This window comes from Trichechus manatus, unplaced genomic scaffold (assembly GCF_000243295.1).
Source record: "Trichechus manatus latirostris isolate Lorelei unplaced genomic scaffold, TriManLat1.0 scaffold00021, whole genome shotgun sequence".
Taxonomy (NCBI): domain Eukaryota; kingdom Metazoa; phylum Chordata; class Mammalia; order Sirenia; family Trichechidae; genus Trichechus; species Trichechus manatus.
The window spans coordinates 3,501,865-3,525,492 of NW_004443957.1; the positions used below are offsets into that span (position 1 = coordinate 3,501,865).

The following is a 23,628-nucleotide window of genomic DNA, read 5'->3' on the forward strand; positions in this document are numbered from 1 at the left end:
GGGAGTTTTTAAATTACCTTTTCAATCTCTTCTTTTGTTATGGGTTTATTTAGTTGTTCTACCTCTGTTTGTGTTAGTTTAGGTAGTAGTGAGTTTCTAGAAATCTGTCATTTCCTCTAGGTTCACATCTGTTAGAGTACAGTTTTTCATAGTATTCTGTTATGATTCTTTTAATTTCAGTTGGGTCTGTTGGGATATCACCCATCTTGTTTCTTATTCTGATTATTTGCTTCCTCTCCTGTTTTTCTTTTGTCAGTTTGGCCAGTGGTTTATCGATTTTGTTGATCTTTTCAATGACCCAGCTTTTGGTCTTGTTAACTCTTTCAGTTGTTTTTCTATTTCATTTAATTCTGCTCTAATTTTTATTATTTACTTTCTTCTGGTGCCCAAGGGCTTCTTTTGCTGCTCTCTTTCTGTTTGTTTAAGTTGTAGGGTTAAGGTTTTGATTTTAGCCCTTTCTTCTTTTTGGATGTGTGGATTTATGGCTTTAAATTGACCTCTGAGCACTGGTTTTGCAGTGTTCCAAAGGTTCTGGGAGGATATGTTTTCAATCTCATTTGATTCTTTGAATTTCTTTATTATTTCTTCTATAATCCAGTAGTTTTTGAGGAAGGTGTTGTTCAGTTTCCATGTGTTTGATTTTTTTCCTTGCTTTTTCTGTTATTGATTTCCACTTCAATGCCTTTATGGTTAGAAAAGATACTTTGTAATATTCCAATACTTTGGATTCTGTTAAGGCTTGCTTTATGGCCTAATATGTGTTCTAACCTGGAGTTCCATGTGCGCTGGAATAGAAAGTATATTTGGCTGCTGTTGGGTGGAGTGTTCTGTATATATCTATGAGTTCAGGTTGGTTGACTGTGGCATTTAAATCTTCCGTGTCTTTATTAAGCATCTTTCTGGATGTTCTGTCTTTCACTGAAGGTGGTATGTTGAAGTCTCCTAGTATTATTGTGCAGATCTCTAGCTCTCTTTTTAATGGTATTAGAGTTTGTTTTATGTGTGTTGGAACTCTTTCGTTGGGTGCATAAATATTTATTATGGTTATGTCCTCCTGATGTATTGACCCTTTAATCATTATATAGTTCCTTCCTTATCCTTTGTGGTGGATTTTACTTTAAAGTCTATTTTGTCAAGAGATCAGTATTGCCACTCCTGTTCTTTTTTGATTTTTGTTTGCTTGATATATATTTTTTTCCATCCTTTGAGTTTTAGTTGTGTTTTTAAATCTAAGATGTGTCTCTTTTAGGCAGAATATATAGATGGATCATATTTTTTTATCCTTTCTGCCACTCTCTGTCTCTTTATTGGTGTATTTACTCCATGTGCATTCAGCGTAGTTATTGATAGATGTGAGTTTAGTGCTGTTATTTTGGTACATTTTTGTGTGTGTTGTTGACAGTTTCTTTGTTCCACTTAATTTTGTGTGCTGAGTTGTTTTTCTTTATTTTCTTTTCATCTGTTTTCATTGTTGTTGATTTTGTATTTGCTGAGTCTTTATGTTTTTCTTGTTTTTTATTTGATATGTAGTATATATAGTTTCCTTTGTGGTTACCTTAATATTTACCCCTATATTTCTAAGTTTAAACCAATCTTTTATTTCTTTATATCACCTTAACTTCGTCTCCATATGAAAGATCTATGACTACATCTTTTAGTTCCTCTTTTTTGTTTTAATGTTGTCACCTTTTACATATTGACATCTGTATTTCCCTATTTTCAGCATTTGTTTTTGTGACTTCCTTAGCTGGGTTGATATCTGTTCTAGTGTTCTAGTCTTTGATTGTTGTCTGATGTTACTGATTTTCTAACTGGAGGACTCCCTTTAGTATTCCTTGTAATTTTGGTTTGATTTTTACAAATACCCTAAACTTCTGTTTATTTGGAAATGCCCTAATTTCACCATCATATTTGAGAGACAGTTTTGCTGAATATATATTTCTTGGCTGGCAGTTTTTTTCCCCAAGTCTTTATATATGTCATCCATTGCCTTCTTGCCTTCATGGTTTCTGCTGAGTAGTCCGAGCTTAGTCTTACTGACTCTGCTTTGTAGATGACTTTTTGTTTATCGCTATCTGGTCTTAAAATTCTCTGTTTATCTTTATCTGTGGTTTTGGCAAGTTTGATTATAGTATGTCTTGGTGTCTTTGTTTTGGAATCTAGCTTATGTGGGATTCGATGAGCATCTGGGATAGATATCTTCTCATCTTTCATGATATCAGGGAAGTTTTCTGCCAACAAATCTTGAATAACTCTCTGTATTTTCTGTTATCCCCCCATTCTCCTACTCCAATTCCTCATAGGTTATTCCTCTTGATAGAGTCCTACATAATTCTTTGGATTTATTCATTTTTAATTCTTTCATGTGAATTTTTTCTCTAATAAGTTGTTGTCTAGTGCTTTATCTTCAATCTCACTAATTATGACTTTCATTGCCTCAGTTCTCCTCCTCTGACTTTCTATTGATTTTTCTAATTCTGAAATTTTATTGTTAATGTTCTGGATTATTGTTTGCTGTCTCTCTGTGGATTCTTGCAGCCTGTTAAATTTGTCGTTGTGCTCGTCTATAATCTTCTTAAGTTCCACTGTTCCTTTGTCTGTGTATTCCTTGGCTCATTCTGCATTTTGCCTGATCTCCTTCTTGATCTCTTGAAGAGTTCTGTATATTAATCATTTATATTTTATCTCCAGTAATTCCAAGAAGGTCTCTTCCTCCGGAAAATTTCTTGATTCTTTGTTTTAGGAACTTGCTGAAGCCATCATGGTCTGCCTCTTTATGTGATTTAATATTGTCAGTTGTCTGCAAGCCGACAATAAGTTATTATATTTATTTATTTTATTTTTGCTTACTGTTTTGTAGCTTGTTGTTTTGTTTTGTTTTGTTATGATATGCCCGAATAGGCTGCTCGTGTCAGCTAGTTTGATTATTGGCACCTTTGGAGCTCTAACATCCTGTCACCAGGTGGTTAAATCTGTTACTAGGTATGAGCTCAGGAGTCCATTTACGTTCCTTCTGTGGATTCAGCTCAGGTGTCCAGATATTCGGTCACCAAGTGTATGGCGCAGCCTGTCACCTACAGTCCTAGACAGGCATGGGTGATTGGTGTAGACACAGGCAGCTGGCTGCAGCAGGGGTACACACTCTGAGCAAGGCAGGGTGCTGACGGCCGCACCCGAGTGAGCAGGAAGAGGGCGTGTCCGTGTTCCATAGAGCGCGTAGGTGGGTGGGTTTTGCAGCTGGACTATGGGCACCCAGTGCTGTTGGCTGTAAGGACTGGGAGACACGACTTATTCTTGGACCCCTGTCATGGGTGGCTAAGTAGTGTGAGCGGAGCCACTAGTCCTCAGGTCCCTGATGTGGGTAGGTGAGGATCCTGCTTAATGGGCAGAGTGGTATGAAATGTCACAAACCTGTCACTCCACCATATAGCTGATACAATGAAGTTAAACTTCAGGTATATACCCTGTTGTATTGTGCTATTGCCTACACTGTTGAAATGGGCCCACACAGGTCTATGCAGGGGTGAAAGACATTTAAAGTCCATGGACCCTTTATGCCTGTGTCTAGGGAAGGTAGCTGTGCCTACCCTGAATTCTTGGCTTAGGCGAGCTGGCAGATTATTTTTTCCTGTTTGTTAATTTGTTCCCTCTCCAAGGCTGGGAGAATGGCTCAGGGCGCATGACTGATCCTTCCTCTGGCCCAGGGGACATGGCAGTCGATGAAGCTGGCCAGGGACTAGTACAGAGCAGGGAGGGGGCAGGCAAATGGGAGAGAGGGTCTTCCCAAATGGGGTGTTTTTGGTCCGCATGGTCAGTTAAGTGCATGTACTTACCTTTTGCCAATTCTGTGCCTGTTTTCACTGGCTCTGGAGGCCTGAGCAGACTCTCCACCTCTTAGTCTCTCCTGACGTGGAAAACGTGTCCCGAGTGCCACTGCTTGCTTCACCGCACGCGCCAGCTGATCCGGTCCGCAGGGTGCCGGCTCCTGGTGGCTCAGGTGTGGCAACTCCTCCCTTCCCCTGCTGCTCAATCCAATTCCTCAACTTTGCCTTTGCTGTTCAGGGCTCCTAGATTGTCATATATAATCAATTCACTTTTTTTTTTTTTTTTGGTCTTTGTTGTAAGAGGGACCACCAGAACCATCTAACAACTCTGCCATCTTGGCCTAATTCTTGAAGAGTGTATTTTGAGACATGAGTGGATGGATACCTCACTTTATGTGTTACCACAAGGAGAAATGATTTGAGAAATATTTATGGTCTTTTTCTTAGCTGCAATTTTCTGTTCTTTGCCACTTCCTTCACAGTAATTTAAATTTTTATGGTATTCATGATATTTGAACTTTAGGCTAAATTTTTCTTACTCTTTTCTATCTGCATTGACTATTTTTGTATTTATTTTGCTGAAAGTAAATATAGTTGCTTTTTACTACACATTAAATGTACTGTATAGGAAGTCTAACTTCATACAGAATAAAAAAAAAACCCATTGCCATTAAGTTGATGCCAACTCATAGCAACCATATAGGACAGAGTAGAACTGCCCCATAGGTTTCCAAAGAGCAGCTGTTGGATTCGAACTGTTAAACAGAATAAACAGGATCAATTACAGCTTTTTCTTGTACTTCTAAACTGAATTCTCTTCATTCAAATCTTTATGCTTGCTATTTGATAGGAAATTTGTGATCTTAAACTTACTGCCTCCTTTATTTAAATTAAATGACACTCGAAAAACCAAACTCATTGCCATCGAGTCAGTTCAGACTCATAGTGACCCTGCAGGACAGAGTAGAACTGCTCCATAGGGTTTCCAAGGACAGCTGGTGGATTTGAACTACCAACCTTTTGGTTAGCTGCTGAGCTCTTAACCACTGCGCCATGAGGACTCCAATTGGCACTAGCAAGATCAAAATTAAATTGATCTAGTTCTTTCTTAAATAATTTTAGTGTCTGTTGGAAGTGATTTTTTTGGCACTGTTTTTTTTTTCCACAGGAATTTGTCTTTCCTTTTCTTCAAAAGTATTCTGAAAAGAAAATAGAACGCTGATTATTCTAATAAGTAGTTACATAAATGGAAAGAACATTTCCTATTTTTAATGTACAGTCCTCACGTATAGCTGCCAGTTTTCTACTTATTTTTTTTTCCTTGTAATATTGATCAGGCAACTAAAGTGCTATTCAAAACGTCATTAGTTTTGAAACATTTGTCTGCCAGTATGTTTATATCATTGGTTTTCAACCTCCATTTGGTGAGGGCATTTGTATTTGTAAAAGCTCCCTCAAGCAAAACTTTCACATGTTATTTTCACCTTACTCCCTCATCACAGGATTATAGTGTGCATTTTTAATGAGGCTTTTTCAATCCTGATCTGTTACTCTGTTACTCTTCCCTATGCTTACTTAGAGTAGGTCCTGGCAGTCATTATTCTGGTACTACACTGTTATAATAGTAGTCCCTTTCCCATTCGCCTCTGACTCCCCACATATTGTTTTTTTTGGCAAGTTATTACTTGCAAGACCAATTCATTCTGATGGTTTTAATTTCTTAATCTGTGAAATCTGTTCACTAGTAGATTTTTAAGACATGTTCTAGTTCTAAAGGCTAATAAGTATAATAGCAATATTTTATTTTTACATTTTATGAAAATAGTATAAATCTGGCTAAGAAAAGAAAAATTTTAAAGGATAGTGTTGGAATAGGGGAATGCCTGAATAACAACAACAAAAAAGGCGCAGAGAAAGTAGAAGGAAGGCAGATAATAAAGAATCTTAATACTAGCTTATTTTTATAGGATCATAAATTACCGTGTAATTTCTTACAACAGGAAACATGCTAAGGAATATTCCAAGGAATTTCGTAAAACCATACAGAATATTCAGTAAGAATTTTAAAACAAAATTGATATCCAGAATAGAAAGACAGAATATAGTGTTTATATTACTACTGCTCAAATATTTGAGCACTATTTGTAGTTTTTTCCATCTAATAGTTTGCCTTTTCTGTGTCCTTCCTTTCCCAACACTCTCTTCACGTAACAAATTTAACTGCTTACTTCCCTCTAATAACTAGTCCTCTCACACCATCCTTACTTTATAATTTTTTGGAGAAGAAAAAGATTACCATGGAGCATCTATTATTTTATTATTTATGTATATATTCCATCTACCTTGTTCCTAAGGGAATTTAAGCAACAAACATCACTCTACCCTTTACTCATAAAGAAATCTTCCTCTGTCAGTGAACTGTTTTAACCATGAGGACAGTAACTATATTTTCCTTGTTTGACGTGTTTGGTGCTTAATGTAAAACGTACAGACGTACAAAATGATGGCTGCAGCCTTAAACTGTAAGGTACTATTTTACCTTAAGTCAAAATTATAATTCATGTCAAAAACATGAATTGAATGGGTTTTATTTTTGTTGGTAGTAAAAATGTTTTTGTTTAGCTTACACTGATGTTATGTGTAACCATCACAGACTATCTCAGTTAAATCTTGTAAGGGAAAAAACAAAACAAGAAATCTTACTCTTTTTAAAAAAAATTTTAGTGTGCTTTAGGTGAAAGTTTACAGCACAAATTAGTTTCTCATTCAAAAATTTATACACAGAGTGTTTTATGACTTTGATTGCAGTCCTTGCAATTTGTCAGCACTCTCCCCCTTTCCACCCCAGGTTCCCGGTGTCCATTTGTCCAATTTTCATGTCCCTTCCTGCCTTCTTATCTTGCTTTTGAGCAGGATTTGCCTATTTGGTCTCGTATATTTGATTGAACTAAGAAGCGTGTTCCTCACGTGTGTTATTCTTTGTTTCATGGGCCTATTTTGTTTTAAATGAAGTTGATATCATTGACTTCCTTCCATAATCATACTCAAATAGAGCAACTTCTAAGAGTTTACGTTGAATTTTGTAGACAGCAGAGATAATTTTCTGTTTGTTCTCCACTACCCCTAAATTTTGGGGGGAACTGAATTGTTTTCTTCTCAACTAGGGCAATTATCGGTGTTAATAGAAAGGTAAATGTACTGTAAAAATATAGGTAGGTGCTGCTGTGCCAGTATAAACACCAAAAGGAGTGTGTTTAGTAGAAGAATAATACTTGCTTTAAAGCTTTTCAAAGTACTTATATATTTGAGCCTCAAGAAACCATATACAGTTTTACTTTATACAGAAATACACTAGGCCTCATGAGAAGGGCTTGACCAGGGCCACGTAACTAGTAAGCAGGGATTATGTTAAGACTTTCCTAGAGCTCACACCCTTTCTTCCCCATTCTCTCTGATTCCCTTAGCAACTTCTGTCAGATAACCACCAACACAATTCCATATGTAGGGTTGAGTCCTTAGCTTTGCTGCAACCAGTAGTTTGTACCAGCAGTATAACTCTGCCAGAGAGTTACTAGTCAGATAATGACCCAGGTCAGTTTCTTCCTGACTTGAGGCCTCTGTTATTTCACTTAGAACCTCTAGTAATGTGGCCATTTTGGTTTGAAAGCTCATTTTCAGATATTCATGTTTTAAAGTTTAAAATGTCAGCGAGTTGTTTTCTCCAATAAACATGTAACTATTGAACACAAAAAGAAAATTACTGTTAATTATTTTAAAATGCTTATTCTTTCTAGCTGAGTTTTTACAAAAATAAACTGTTGTTGCTTCTTTGTTTTACACAGATAGCTTTATTGCAGTCAGTAGTAACTAGTATCCTGTAAAATTATGTAGACTATTACTAGCATTGAATGGAAAGAGCATCACAGCTCTGTGTTCTCAGTGTAGAAAGCACCTCATTATACTGAGAAAGGTCCCTGGGTGGCACAAACTGTTTGCACTCAACTACTAACCTAAAAGTTGGCAGTTCAGACTCACCCGGCAGCACGGTGGAAGAACGGCTTTGTGATCTGCTTCCGTAAATATTACAGCCATGAAAATCCTCTGTACTACTCTGTAACACATGGGGTTGCCATGAGTTGGAATCGACTCTCCTGCAGCAGGCTTCTTTTTTTTAAATACTGAAAAGCTTTGCAGAGTGATGATTTCTAGTATTTGAGCAGGCATTTTTTCTAGGTCTTCTTGCATTGTCGATAAATTATAAGAATATGATGCTTTTGTGTTACATAAAGCCATTTAAAACTAGCATATTACCTTAGTTTCCTGATGTATCTAGAGAAAAATTACCTGCCATTTGAAATAAAAATTTTAAAATTTTAGAAGATATTGTAGTTCCTCTTAAAATTTATTTTAAAAATTTGATTTATCTTTTTCTTATAGCAGAGTAAGTGCTAGTATAGGAGTCAAAGCGGTCTTTCTTTCTAGTCTGGTTTAACCAGTAGCTAACATCACGCCCTTGGTTTAACTGATAGCTAACATCGTGCCCTTGGGCAAGTCACTTCATCTCTCTTTGGGCCTTGGTAACTTTATTCATCTTACAAGGAAGTTGAACTAAATGATCTCTGAGGTCCTTTCCAGTTCTAAAATACTAAGTTTCTATCTATGAATTTCTGTTTAATGTGTTAATATTTACTTCTTTAGTATGTGTTTTGCTTGCATATTTATATTAATTTCCTTTAATTTTAGATACGATGAATGGATTAAAGCAGATAAAATAGTAAGACCTGCTGATAAAAATGTGCCAAAAATAAAACACCGGAAGAAAATAAAGGTAAGTGCTTATTTTGCTACACACCATAGCTCTTAATTAAAGAATATTCCCTTTGAAATGATGCAATTAAATGTGTACCTTAGGTCTCGAATTAGAAGCAGTCTCTTGAAACGATGATTTTATCAAGTGCTAAGTTTTGGTACAATTAATTTTGTCAGGTTGTGGAAAGAATTTTGGAAACAGTACTAATGATATCTGAGGTTTTATCAGTCCCTACATTGTAAGGCCACCCAGCCAGATTTCACCTCTTCCTGCCCTTCTGGTTCCCAGCTAGGAGCTATAGGAGGCATGGGTTACTATAATAGCTGTAAACTATTCAGAGGTAGAAAAGGAGGTGCGTGAAGGCAGATGAGAGTCTATCTGACAACTCTTGTTTTTTCTTTTCATTTTTTTCTGACTGTAGGGGGTGGCCTAGAATATGTTCAGATGACCTACTAGCCACGCTCCCTACTAGATGCCATGGGGATATATTAATGAGTTCATGTGGAAAATTAATGTTAACTTTTATGTGTGACAGAATTACTCTTCATTCTAAGACTAAGTCTTTTTAAATATTTGATAAGAAAGTACACCATTAACTATACTTTTAAATATTTTTTATCTTAAATGGTTTTTATTAGTTTGAATAGTACATATAGTTGAAGTACTTAATAGTTCTTCCAAAATTTAATCTTCATATTCAAAGTAAGGTGCTATATTTACTTTACTGCTAGTAAATGATACCTAGTGGCCCAGAATAGTGAAAGCTTTCTCCTAATGTAGTTTCTCTTTTCTCACTGTAAAATTGAACCCATGTTTTTTAATTTTCAGTATAGCAACCAGGAGCTACATCTCAGGCCTTCTCAAACTTAATCTTCACTCTTTGTCTTTACTGGGAAGTATGGCTCATGCTGTATTTACCATTGTTTTTTAGTTATTTATTGGAAGAGCATTTTGCGAAAGCAGGAAAGCCAATTTTCTTACATAACGTAAGGTTTAGAGCAGTACTTCTGAGGTAGAGGATAGGATAGGGGTTGTAGTTATGTGCTGTCTAGTTGGTTCCGACTCATAGCGACCCTGTGTACAACAGAAGGAAACACTGCCCGGTCCTGCGCCATCCTTACAATTGTTGTGCTTGAGCCCATTGTTGGAGCCAAGGATAGGGGTAGGGGAAGCAATATTAGAATATTTCTTAGGGAGTTTTTTCTAAATACTATGTCTCTATTCAGTTCCTGGCCCTTCCCCAGGCATATTAAGATTCCTGGTCATAAGGGAATGGGCATGTAAATTTGGAAAAAGCTTTCTAGGTAATTTTCTGATATTGCACACCCCTCCCTCACTCAATCTCAACTTACCTTGAGAACCACTTTTTTAGAGATTGTCCTGTAACAGGCGTTAAAAGCCATGTTTGGACTGGAATAGACTGTTTATGCCTTACTGTGAAAAAATTAAGTCCAAATGCCCTTAGGCAGTCATCTCACGCTTGAGCGTGTATCAGGATCACGTGGAGGACTTCTAAACTCAGATTGCTGGGTTCTGTCTCCAGAGTTTCTGAAACAACCGGTTTGAGGTTGGATCCAGGAATTTGCATATCTAACAAGTCACCAGAAAGTGTTGATATTGCTAGGCCAGGGACCACATTTTGAGATCCACTACCTTAAAAAAATCCATTATATGTAAGTTCTCTCCTGTACATACAAAATGGTATTAGGTATGTACCATCCTTGGAGAATTGTGAAAATAGTCACTCATATTCTCTAGTCTGACTATATAACAGGACTTCGGAATTGTTTGCTGTTACATCATGCTTCTGAAAGTCTGTCTGAAGTATTTTTTTATAAATTATTTTAAAGCAAATTTAAAAAATGATTTTCAAGAAATATTAGCTAGCGTCTGCTCATCCATTTGTAAGCAGAGGATTTGAGAAAATTCATCATTTTTTTCCTGAATCATTTACCTGTGAGGGAGGAAGGTTGCCCCTGACTTGAATTTACAACATATCATTTATTTAGAGTTTCTCTCAGCCTCCAATTAAATGAAGGTATTTAGAATTTTGTCTTTTCCAACCCACCTTTTATAATAAGAATATTACAAGTTTTAAAACTACTGTTTCTTTTTTAAAAATAAATACTTAATTAAAATCTATTGTGATTTTTTTCTATTGTGATTTAATTTGAAGACTTTGTAACGTCAGTTATTAGCAGTATGTAGGCTTGCTAGTCTTAATAGCCTATCTGATTGCTAATTTGATGCCCAGTATTAAAATATATCATTAATACTATACAAAAACACTTTGCTCATCCCGTAGTATTTTGCTAAATAACTTTCAAAAAACTTCTTTGGTTGTTTTGGTGGAGTCTTTTTATATTTTTCCTTTTTATGTTAAATATTTAATAATATATTCTATAACTTTGAGTTAAAAATGGGTATTGACATTGTTACTAATAAATACATGATGATAAGTTATGACTGATGTGACATACTCTTTTCTTTTTTCTTAACCTAGAATAAATTAGACAAAGAAAAAGACAAAGATGAAAAATATTCTCCCAAAAACTGTAAACTTCGGCGCTTGTCAAAACCACCATTTCAGACAAATCTATCTCCTGAAATGGTATCCAAACTGGATCTTACTGATGCCAAAAACTCTGATACAGCTCATATTAAATCCATAGAAATTACCTCTATCCTAAATGGACTTCAAGGTAAACATAACATCCTGCTGCATGCAAGTATTTGATTTTCATTTTTATAGTCAAATTCTATAACAGTAATTCAGTGAGATGATAAAAATTCTGTTTAATTGAACCAGAATTTTGTTCTATTACTTGAAATAAAAGCAGCCAGTGGTTGAGGCTTAGAAATCGTTCTGTTATTAATAGATATAAAGGCAATATTAAATTTTAGCTAAAATTTAATATTCACCGTACAACATTGTTACTGTATTTTTTTTTTAGGCACCATACTTTCTATTGCCATGTAAAAGCATAGTTTGTATTATACAATATCTAAACTATAAAACTATACTGATAATTCTTGTAAAGAATGCAAACTTTCCTTATTTTGATGTCACTACTGTTATTTCTTTTAGGGTGGCATTATTTTTTAATATTTATGGTAGAATGAAGTAAATATCAAAAAATAAAAGCATTAAAGACTGGAGGGGGGTATACATTAAGCCTGACTGGGCAGGGAAAGGGGGGATCTGATATATCAAATAAAGCAAAAGCATGCATCTCCACAAAATATTTTACATGTTCAAAAACTTTAAGAAAGTTTTGATTTTATTTTCTTGTATGTAATGAAAATTGCTTTTCATCTATTTCAGATGGATATTTACATGAACTCATTCTATAAACAAAAGGCTATAAATATTTTAAAGTCCGTTTAAAAAAATTTTTCAGTTGTAGCAGACATACAGAATAATATATAGAAACAAACTATATATATACACACATATATATAGAAAGAACAACAATCTGAACGTTAGTATATCTACCACAAATGGTAAACAAATAGAATTTATTTAGAAGTATTCTGTGTCCCCCTGCCTCACCCCAGAAGTATCCTGACTTTAGTGTAATCATTGCTTGACTTCTCTTTGATTGTATTACCTCTGCATATATTCCTAGAGGGGATGTTGTTTAGTTATGAAAAACTGAGTAGCAAGCATAAACCTAGCTATGTAAGAAAGGGCAGTATTTCCACTTAGATGAAGGTTCCCTGAAATGTTATCTATTATAAATAGAGTCTCTAGGTCATATTCTGGTTTCAGCTTCCACTTCTCTGAGAGCTTATAAAAGCCCCTCTAAGGAATTCAGTGTGGCACGGTCATAAAGTGAGTTCTGGGAAACACAGGGACTCACCACAGTTAGGATATCTGACATAGTTGTAGTGGATGACCAGCAGGAATATCCTTAGTTGGGAGTAGGTTGATCTGCATTTTCTGATTGTAGACTTACCAAGATTTACCTCTAAGTTTCAGGTATAGGTTAAAGCAGAATGTTTCTGCTGGGAAAAATGATGTTCTTAGCTCATCCAGGTAACAGCACATGAGACATTGAGGGGCGAGCTAGAATTTCATCAGCAGCACATTGTCAAAACAAGCTACACGTAAGAATCTAGTCAGGTTCACCTAGGCATTCAAAGACTGAAGAGTGTCAGCAGGCATCCTTGGTATGACTTTCTTTTGAATAACACTGCACTAGTGTTAACTGGTTTCCTTCTGCATCTGGTGCACAGCTGTCTTCCTAGAGAGAACCCATACTAGGAATCTTTTTTCAATGTAGTTCTGGGAATTCCTTTGTTTTCTGCATCTCATGTATCACCCCCTCCCTCCACCTTTTGTTCTCATTTTGGTAGAGGCACATCCTCCAGTAGCTTCTTAAGAACAAGTACATGATACAGAAGGTGAATTTTAGTAACTGCACGTCTGCAAGTAATTTTATTCTTTATCATGGTTTGTCTGGCTTGATAGTTTTTCCTTCAGTATTTTATTGGCATTGTTCTATTATCTTTTTGCTTGCAGTGTTGCTTTTGTGAAGTCCAGAGTTCTTCCAGTTCCTGATTCTTTGTATATCACTTGTTTTACTGTTTGATTTTTCTTTTTCCCTCTCTCTGGAGTCTCAAAGATTCTTTGTTTCTTATGTCCTAAAATTCCACAATGATGTGTGCTGCCTTGTGTGGATCTATTTTCATCCATTGTGCTTTATACTTGGTAGGTCCATTTCGTCTAGAAACTCATGTCTTTCTGTTCTGGGCAGTGTTCTTGAATTACTTTGTTGATTATATCCTCACCTGTATTTTTATTGTTCTCTTATTTTCGATGTGCATTATTTTAGAAAGTATATCTTTTGAAATACATTCTAATATACTTATCTTTTTTGGCTTATTTTTCATTGTTTCATCTTTGTCTTCTAATTTCTTAGAGATTTCCTCAACTTCGTCTTCTAATCTATCGAATGCTGTGTTTATTGACTGCTGTTATGTTTTTAATTTTCAAGAGCTCTTTTATTTTCTGCATGTTTTTATACTGTTCTGTTCTGGTATATTATGGGTGCAATATTTTGCCAGTCTTACTATATTGACCTTAATTGTTCAAAGAATATTGTAATTTTTTAAACATTTTTTTTTTTGTTTTTTTTTTTGCATGGTCTTTTAACTCTGATTTGTTTTTTTCTGTTTTATTGTTTTGGTCTCTTCCCTGCTAAGATTTTTTTTTTTTTTCTTTTTCATGGCTACCTTCTCATGATTATGAGCAAAAGACTGAAAACTGATTTGGAATCTCAGGCATGTGGTTGGGACTTGTTAACTTTGAGTTTTACTGGGGTTCCCCCATGTCAGAGCTTTAGGTCTTTTTCTTTTAGACAAGTTAGGATTCCAGAGAGACGTGCTCCCAAACTGTTGACTGGAGGGTAAAAGAATGGCTTCCACTATTCTATGACCCAGTTGAGGAAAAGGGTGGAAAAAGGGAAGCCTTAGCAGTTGAGGAAGGAGCCTTGGTGGTGCAGTGGTTAAGCGCTCGGCTGCTAACCAAAAGGTCAGTGGTTCGAACTCGCCAGCCATTCTGCAAGAGAAAGATATGGCAGTCTGCGTCTGTAAAGATTTACAGCCTTGGAAACCCTATGGGACAGTTCTACTCTGTCATATGAGCCAGAATTGACTCAATGGCAGTGGCTTTTAGCAGTTGAGGAACAAGGTAGAAAAGGAGGGAGTCTTAGTATATGTTCACTTAATCCCCGTGACTTCAGCATCACATCTGTACCTATGCCTTCAACAGTTCTTATCATCTCCCAGCCAGAAACCCTCTTTTTTACCATCTTCAGAGAATAAACTTCTAGAAGGGTAGTCACCAAGCAACCTAGAATGGAAGTAAGGATCTAGGAATCCAACTACTTTTCAAAATGTATTTGCCTAGTTCCCTCCCCTTTTTCAATTTCACAGGTACTTGGTGCACCCAGGGATTATGAGGATTCTATGGTAAACTGGGTTGGTTCTCAGCTCCCCTCACTGCTGGCTTGAGTCGGTTTCATTTTCTTGGGTCAGTTTCATTCATCCATTTGCCTTCTGACTTACAAATTCTGTTGCTGTTCTCTCCTGTTTTTCCCCATTCTTATAGGTTTATATTATTTCAGAAATTGTTTTTTATGTACCACTTTATACCATAGATATTGTGTGTGTGTGTGTGTGTGTTTGTGTGTATAAAGTCTTCATACAAATGTGATCATTAACACTATGAGCGCTGCTTTTTTTTTTTTTCCACTTGGTAATAAATGTCAAAGCTTTTTCCATATTAGCACATCCACATCTATGTATTTAATTAGGTTATTTCTAGTTTTTTTTTTGTACTATAAAAGATTTGACAGTAAGCATCCTTATTGGCATGCTTATAACATTTCAAATACTCTTTTCTTTGTATTTTCTCTTTTCCTTGGTGAGTTTTTATTTTTTGCTCATCAGTTGAAATTCAAGACATTTTAAATATTTCCAATTAAAAATTATTGCTCATATGTATATATCAGGAAAATTTGATTCCACATGTGCGTGTAGAACACAGATGACTAGGAGTTTATCCCATTTGCATGAGATACGCTGGGAACAGGATGAGAAAGTGGGTTGTGAGTTGGAGTTCTCTGGAGAAATTGAATGTCCCAGAGAAAAATCTTCTATGTTCTGGCATGGGAGACCTCCTAGAGTAAACTAGACCCTGATCAAAAATCTTAATGGAAAACTTACCAACTACTGAATCCTACCATCACAGGTTTTAGTAAGTCACCCTTAAATATGAGTCAAGGAAAACTCCAACATAAAAGATAAAGGCCAAAGCAAACATAAGAAACAACCATTGAGGAAACAGGTGCAAAGGTAACAAAAGTAAACTATTAATAATCTCACTGATTGTTAGTAATCTGTGATAACCTATTGTATATGTAAAAGCAATGAAAAAGGAACAGCCAGACAACAGGAAAAATTCGGAATTAAAATTTGAAACTAAAACTCAATAGAGGGCTTAGAATTTAAAGTTGATGAAATCTTCCAGGAAGTATAAAAAAAGCAGCAATGGAAATTTTAGAGAAAAGATAAGTGACCTAGAGTATCAGTCTAGGGACATGAAAACAGAGGGAAAAATAAAAACAGAGGGAAGGAAATTAGCAAATAAATAAAAGAAGAAATATTTCCAGAACTGACATACACAAATCTTTAAATTGAAGGAGCCCACCAGGTGCCTGCTAAAGTAATGAAGAAAGAGCCATGTCAAAGTACATTATTATGAAATTATAAACCTACCAGGAATAAAAAAATCACCACAAAGGAATGAGAAACCAGACGAGAACAGTGTTTTCAGTATTACAAGCAAAGGAACAATATCTTTAAATTTTGGAGGAAAATAATTTCAATCTGAAATTTTTTGACGAGTTAAACTATCAATCAGACAATAAAATTTGAGATAGGGATATATTCACACATTCAAGAACAAAAAATATTTATCTCCCATCTGCCTTTTTAGGAAACTACTAGATGATATGCTCCAACACAGTATAGGAATAAACCAAGAAAGAAATTAGGAGATTCATTTAATTCATTATGAGGTTCATTTCATATAATTCAAGAGAAAACGTTGAAGGGAATTCTCAGGATGATACTTACAGAGCAGACTCAGAGGGCAACCAACCAGATGGAGCAGAAAATAGGTCTCCAAGATAGAGAGATTTGGCGGAAAAGAGGGAAGTGGATAGAATGCTTAATGGAGTAGTTCAAGTGAATGTGGAACACATTGTAGGCAGAAAAGAAAGGCAGTTGGAAGCTCTCAGAAAAATAAAATGGTATACAAGAAAGGAAGATTTATCAAGTGCTCTACTTACTTTTGTAGTGAACCACATTTACATATGTTATAAATACTATATTTCAATAACTAAAAGTAATTATATATAGAAAGAATGGGGAAAGGGAGATATGGATGTTGGTAAGAGAAAAATCCTCATTGCTCATAGCAGGCTAAACTTTTCATACATGAACAAGTAGTATATTCAGAGAGGGCAATAACTATCAGAAGAAATAGCTTGAGTTTTAAAGTAGTTGATTTTGGAGGCTGGGTGGGAGGAGGAGGAGGGACTATTGGCTTTTTGTTATGAGTCTAAAATTGTTTCTATATTTATTGCTTTGATAATCTAAAAAATTGTCATGCAAGAACGTATTGAAAAGATTAGATGTTTAAACCATTTTAATTGTTTCAATTTTTTTTTTTTACATTTAACAAACTTAGCTAAAGAACATGCATGGATTTCTCAGTATAGTAATGTAATTAAAATTCTACTTTCTCAAGTCAAATGACTTAGATGTGGATGTCATCTTGACTTTCAGTAGCTCTTTGACCCTGGGCACTTTAACCTCTAAACGTCAGACTCCTGAACTGTAAAATGGGGCTAAAAATAACATATACTTCGTAGGGTTATTGTGAGGATTGAATGAGATGATCTGTGCAGAGGCTATCAAAGTGCCTGGCATGTAGTAATCTCTCAATAAATGTTATCTTAAAATAATAATGAAAGGTATTATTTTTATACTTAATTGGTTTACTAAAATGAACATTTAAGGAATAATTTCTATAAATATTTTTATATAAGGTATCAGTTACTTAAGTTAATCATGTCCATTCTTTAAAAATATCACAAAAATCCATTGTTGAGAAAATCTTTGAATTGTCATCATTACATTGAAAATGAAGGCAACAGTTTTATAAGAATACAGATTTTTGAATTAAAATAATCTGGGATTATATCCTGACTTCACTACTTCCTACTCAAAAATTTGGGAGAATTTCCTTCTTTTTTTAAATAATCAGCTTTATTGAGGTATAATTTACATACAGCAAAATTGACCACTTTTATGTTTACAATTGGATGCCTTGTGGCAAAAAGTATACAGTAGTATAACCACTATGACAATCATGATACAGAACATTCTCATCATTGGGTGAGTATCTTAACCTCTCTGGACGTCAGTTTCTTTACCTATAAAATGGAGATAAAACCTAGCAACTAAGGGTGGCTATAGACATAGGAGACATTGCTAGTGTTCTTATAATACTCAATATTTTTTCTTATTTTCTAGCTTCTGAAAGTTCTGCTGAAGACAGTGAGCAGGACGATGAGACAAGTGCTCAGGACATAGATAATAATGGCAAACAAGACTCTAAGACTGATCATTTGGCCCACAACAGAAATGATCTTATTTCAAAGGAGGAACAGAACAGTTCATCTTTGCTAGAAGAAAACAAAGTCCATGCAGAGTTGGTAATATCCAAACCAGTGTCGAAATCTCCAGAAAGATTAAGAAAAGATACAGAAGGATTATCCGAAGATACTGATTATGAAGAAGAGGATGAAGTCACAAAAAAGAAGAAGGATGTCAAGAAGGACACAATAGATAAATCTTCAAAACCACAAGTAAAACGTGGTAAAAGAAGGTATTGCAATACAGAGGAATGTTTAAAAACTGGATCGCCTGGCAAAAAGGAAGAGAAGGTCAAGAACAAAGAATCACTTTGCATAGAAAACAGTAGCAACAGCTCTTCAGATGAAGATGAAGAAGAAAAATCAAAAGCAAAGATGACACCAACTAAGAAATATAATGGTTTGGAGGAAAAGAGAAAATCTCTACGGACAACTGGTTTCTATTCAGGATTTTCAGAAGTGGCAGAAAAAAGGATAAAACTTTTAAATAACTCTGATGAAAGACTTCAGAACAGCCGAGCTAAAGATCGAAAAGATGTCTGGTCAAGTATTCAGGGACAGTGGCCTAAAAAAACGCTAAAGGAACTTTTTTCAGACTCTGATACAGAGGCTGCAGCTTCACCACCCCATCCGTCCCCCGAGGAGGCAGTAGCAGAGGAGCCACTGCATACCGTGGCAGAAGAGGAGAGTTGTTCACCCAGCGCAGAGCTAGAGAAACCACTATCAGCCAGTGTCGATAGTAAACCCGTTGAGGATAAAACAGTGGAAGTCAATGACAAAAAAGCAGAATTTCCAAGTAGTGGCAGTAATTCAGTGCTCAACACCCCTCCTACTACACCAGAATCGCCTTCATCGGTCACTGTAACGGAAGCCGGTCGGCAGCAATCTTCTGTAACAGTATCAGAAACATTGGCTCCAAACCAAGAAGAAGTTCGAAGTATCAAAAGTGAAACTGATAGCACAATTGAGGTGGATAGTGTTGCAGGGGAGCTCCAAGACCTCCAGTCTGAAGGGAATAGCTCACCAACAGGCTTTGATGCTAGTGTGAGCTCCAGCAGTAGTAATCACCCAGAACCAGAACATCCTGAAAAAGGTGAGGAGGAAAAAGTATATGTTGACTTATTTTAGGATTTCCCCTCTTAAATGTTTAATGATTTCACAGTATCTCTTGTTATAACATGAGATGTTTAAGTGAAGTACTTGTGTGAACATGGTAAAAATGGAAATTAAAAGGTAATTTGAGTGGTGGAATGCATTTAAAAGCTTGAGAAGACTTTAATGTTCTTTGCTTGAGCCATCCATGACATTTCATAGTGTACCAGAATACATCCTAGAAATTGCACCCAAGCCCAAATCCAAACCTATTTGAAAATTCATTATACACTGGTTGACTATATGGCATGAGCAGCTTGAATATATTTCTGTAACGTTGTTTTTGCAATTGTAATGTGCAGTTTCTCACAAACATTTTGATTTATTGACAGACCCCTCCACCCTTAACCAAATACTGTATGTAGGGGTTTGGAGCAACCAACTGTCCAGGCACTGCTTTCCTCAGACAACCGTGTCAAACTGATTTTCAAGCCTGACTAACTTGTGTGAGTTTGTAAAGGAATTTGATGCTTTCTTAGATGCATAGCTTCCAAATTGAAGGACCAATGTATATGTTAATAACCTACAGTAACACTTTTTTGATTTTCCGTGAAGTTGTTAAAAGTGGAAATTCAAATTAGCACTTTCCAAAAGTATTAGTCCCTTTTGATGGTGCCACAGCTATACTTCTGTCATCGTTTTTCTTCTAAACCACTTGGTTCAGGTATCTTTTTAAGTCAATATATGCAAGGCTGACACTTGGCTTTGGAATACACTTTCCTTTCACTGCCAAGATAGAGCAGTAGGGTTTGTATTTTATATAACGTCAAATTTTAGTATGCTAGATTTAGATTGTTTTAGCTAAACTTAAAGAGATATGGTCTAGATCATAATTCTAAGTTTTCTCACACAAATCTTGACTTAAAACATTTATCTTTTTTATAATAAAGTAAAAAAATATAGTTGCAATTGGTATGTTCTTTGTTTTTTTCCACATTCACATGTACAGCTACTGTATTAGTGTGCCATACTATCTCACTGAACTGAATATCCAGGCATGAATAGAGTAATCCAGAATTAAAGACTCCTTTATGATAGAAAATTAGAAAGACTTACAACAATAATATGACAGAGTTTTAATAATTATAATTCTTAAGAGGTTGTATCCTCACCATGCTCCTCATATCTTAAGAAAGATTAAATATATATGTATAAAAGAGAGATATGGTATCTTATTTTTTGATAGACTTAGTCAACACTGCCCTTTTGAATTTTAATCTTGACTAGGTTAAAAAGTATGGAACTTGAGAGCCACTCCCAAATTTAGAGTAAGAGAGACCATCTGTTTTATCAAAGGATTGTACAGTATTTTTGAAGAATGACATCTCTTTAGAAATAAATTCTTAAGCACCTATTTCCCATGACCTCATTTTAATAAAATTATTTCCTAATACTGGGGAATCGACATTATATTAAATAAAAATGTAAATTTTACTATTTAGATTTAGTTTTTCCCTCCAGCGTAGCCTGCATTTAGGTTTGAAAGGTACTTTCTTAGAGAGGAAACTGGCAATTATTTTTTTGATTCTATGCTTCAGTATGGTCAATATCTACATTACCTTCTTTGTGTCTCACTTAAGTATTATATTAAAATAGCATTAGAAAAAATTATAAATAAGATGTGACTCATTTAAAAGGAAAAGAAAAACAAAACCAACTATCTAGGAAGTTGCAAACAGTTGATAGCCTATCCCATTTTTGACCAAGGAAGTCATGTCTTATATACTCAAGGTTGATTTTAGCATTCTTGACAGGATCAAGAAACACTTTTTTTGGGGGAGGGTAGCAAACATGGCATAATTTTATCATAAATACTAATTTATATCATGTCATCATAGCATTTGGCATTGGAACCAAATAGAGATAGGACTTTACTAGTCTCCAAAAAAATAGCTTACTCTATAGTCTGGGAAACAAACACATATAATTAGAAAAAAATAGAAACATAGCAGATGCTAAGGACCAAATGAATAGTATAGATAAGTGCTGTAGTTCAGAGTAGTGATTAACACAAAGCCTGGGGCATCACAGAAGGTGTTAGTGAAGATGTAAGACTTGGGCTAGTCCTTGAAGAAAAGGGAGACATTGTGATGTTTTGGGAAAATTTCCTACCATGAAGATGAACAACTATGCTGGATTTGTTTATGGTGTGTACATGTTGACCAGTGCCCTGGGAGCTAAGTTATGATTGGAATAAATAAATTGGTAAAATAACCATGTGTGAATTATTGCTAAAATTTGTCCCATTAACATCATTATATCATTTTAAAATTATATTAATATCATTATAAGATATAATACCATTGATATTTTAACCTGTAATTAAATCTTAATATTTTGATCTTACTGAATCTTAACAAATTTCAGTTTTTATTTTCAGCATATACATGTTTTTTAATTACTAGACTCATATACTCCCAGTACTTTATTGAGAACTATTTTCAGTTTATATCTGATTTTTTAAAGTATATGCATACTTTATTTGATTTTTTAAAAATCCTATTTTTTAGTATGTACAGTCATTCTGCTTTATTAATAATAATTTATTTTTAAGTATTTATAGTTAATTTCAGTGATAACCTATGTCTTATAAAGAATGTGTAGTTTTGAAATTATTCTGTGCTTCTAAAATGTGGAATTAATTTATACCTAGGGAAGGTTTCATTTATATTTTGTGTTACTTAATAATTTTTTTCCCATTATAGCCTGTACAGGTCAGAAAAGAGTGAAAGATGCTCAGGGTGGAGGAAGTTCATCAAAAAAGCAGAAAAGAAGCCATAAAGCAACAGTGGTAAACAGCAAAAAGAAGGGAAAAGGCAGTAAGTGTAAAACCTCTAATTTTTAAAATATAAAAATAAAAGCTGATATATATACTTTTTCCCATTTAAAAAAGGGTGTTCAGGATACAGGATAGTTCAGTATTTTGTTTTTTTCCCTCAAAAAAGTCACACAGAGTCTTCTAATCCTCGGTCTAAATTTTAAGATTAGGCGATTTGGCAATATTCAGCAGTGGTATTGACTGCTGATGATCAATCAGGTAGTCCTTTTTACAGTAATGAGTCAATATGATATAAACATCAACATCTTTGTTACCTTTGTGTTACACAGTCCTTTCCATTTGCCATTATATGTATCACACTGTAAAATGCTTCAATTATAAATCCTTTTTATTACAATGAAATTGATTGTTTGGTGATTCTTCAGGGCAAAGTCAGCCTAGAAGAAAGCATTCCAGAGACTTTTAGAACTATAATTCCAACAACTTCAGTCTACTACCTTTGTCTTTGTTTGGTACTAAAAACTATGTACCCTGAGAGCAGCTACAAATATTTTTCCTAAGTATGTTCCATCTAAAGACTTAACTTTAGCAATGACTCTTCATCAGCCTACAGATATACACACACACACACACACACACACACACGCACACACGCACACACTGTATTTCTCCTGAGAGATGCACATTTTATCTCTTTTGTAGACACAAAGTGAGAAGCAGAAAATATGTAAAGAATTTTTTTTCAGGTGCCCCACACTGACCTCCTGCTGCTCTTCCAGGAGACTCCTGCCACCTCCACTGCCTGACCTTTGCTATCAGCCGGCTTGGCTGCACTTCAGTGCAGAAAAGGGTTATTCGGCCAGCTCCCCGAGGTTCTGCTGAGCCCATATGACTTCCAGGCGGTGAATATGGCATCCCTCGGGGCCCCGGGCGGCTGTGCTCAGAGGGCCATGAAAGCCAGGCTGAGGCAGACCACTGAATCAGAGTGGGGCTAAGCCTTGGGTGGCTTAGCTAGGAGTTGCCAGGGATTTCAGAGCAGCAGTGGGGGGACTGGGAAGGGATTAGTTTAACATACCTGTGACAGAGTGGTGGAGTTTCTTTATTCTCAACACACCACAGTGGGAGGAGTTGGTATCTACTCTGCTAATTGGGATAGTTTTTAGACTTTGAGATCCTAACAGTTTTTTTTTGTGTGTGTGTGTGGCTGTTGTAAAATGAAGAATCAGTAAATATATACCAAATGGATCATCAATTATTTGGTATAACTGACAGGATATTTAAAGTGATTTTTATTACACTGTGATGTTTTTGTCTTCAAGACTTTACCATTTAAATGACATTTACTAAGAGGGTTCATCTTCAACAAGTCAATTAACATATCCATATAATTTAGAGATACAATGGTTGATTGTATTCTCTTATTTTAATTATTGGGCTTATGCCATGGTTAATCAGAATGAGTAAAAGATTCTCTGAGAATAATTTAGTAAAGTGAATTAACTCTTATGGAATCTAAAATAATACTTTGTATCCAGAAAGAGGTAATTTTTGGAACTACTAATCCCATCACCTACTCACACGGTAAGCTGTCAAGGTTAAGCATTTCCATTCTAGTACTGAAACTTACTCAGCAGAGGCAGGTGTAAATAATGTAATTATTACACAGACTTTTGAGTCCTTCATAAATTACTGAATATGTTTACCAGGGTAAAAATGGTGGTTTATTTAACAAGGCATGATGTAGGAGTTACTTAGGAAGAAATTCATTGTACACTTAAAAGAGTTTATTCCCAAAGAATTCTTTATTGAACATGATTTGATTGTGCATCATTT

The 23,628-nt window shown here is 35.3% G+C and overlaps 1 protein-coding gene across 4 annotated transcripts in view; it reads left to right on the forward strand.

Moving 5' to 3' along the window:
- Positions 1-23,628, forward strand: part of ARID4B (AT-rich interaction domain 4B) — a 188,057-nt gene that overhangs the window by 152,308 nt on the left and 12,121 nt on the right. For 3 of the 4 annotated variants that reach the window (XM_023728014.1, XM_023728012.1, XM_023728013.1), the window contains 4 exons: positions 8,568-8,652; positions 11,138-11,336; positions 17,743-18,957; positions 21,722-21,835. In XM_023728014.1, the coding sequence (XP_023583782.1) occupies positions 8,568-8,652; positions 11,138-11,336; positions 17,743-18,957; positions 21,722-21,835 (1,613 nt within the window). Of the gene's footprint in view, positions 1-8,567; positions 8,653-11,137; positions 11,337-17,742; positions 18,958-19,348; positions 19,463-21,721; positions 21,836-23,628 lie in introns of those variants that run through there. The other variant, XM_023728015.1, reaches the window with a different exon arrangement.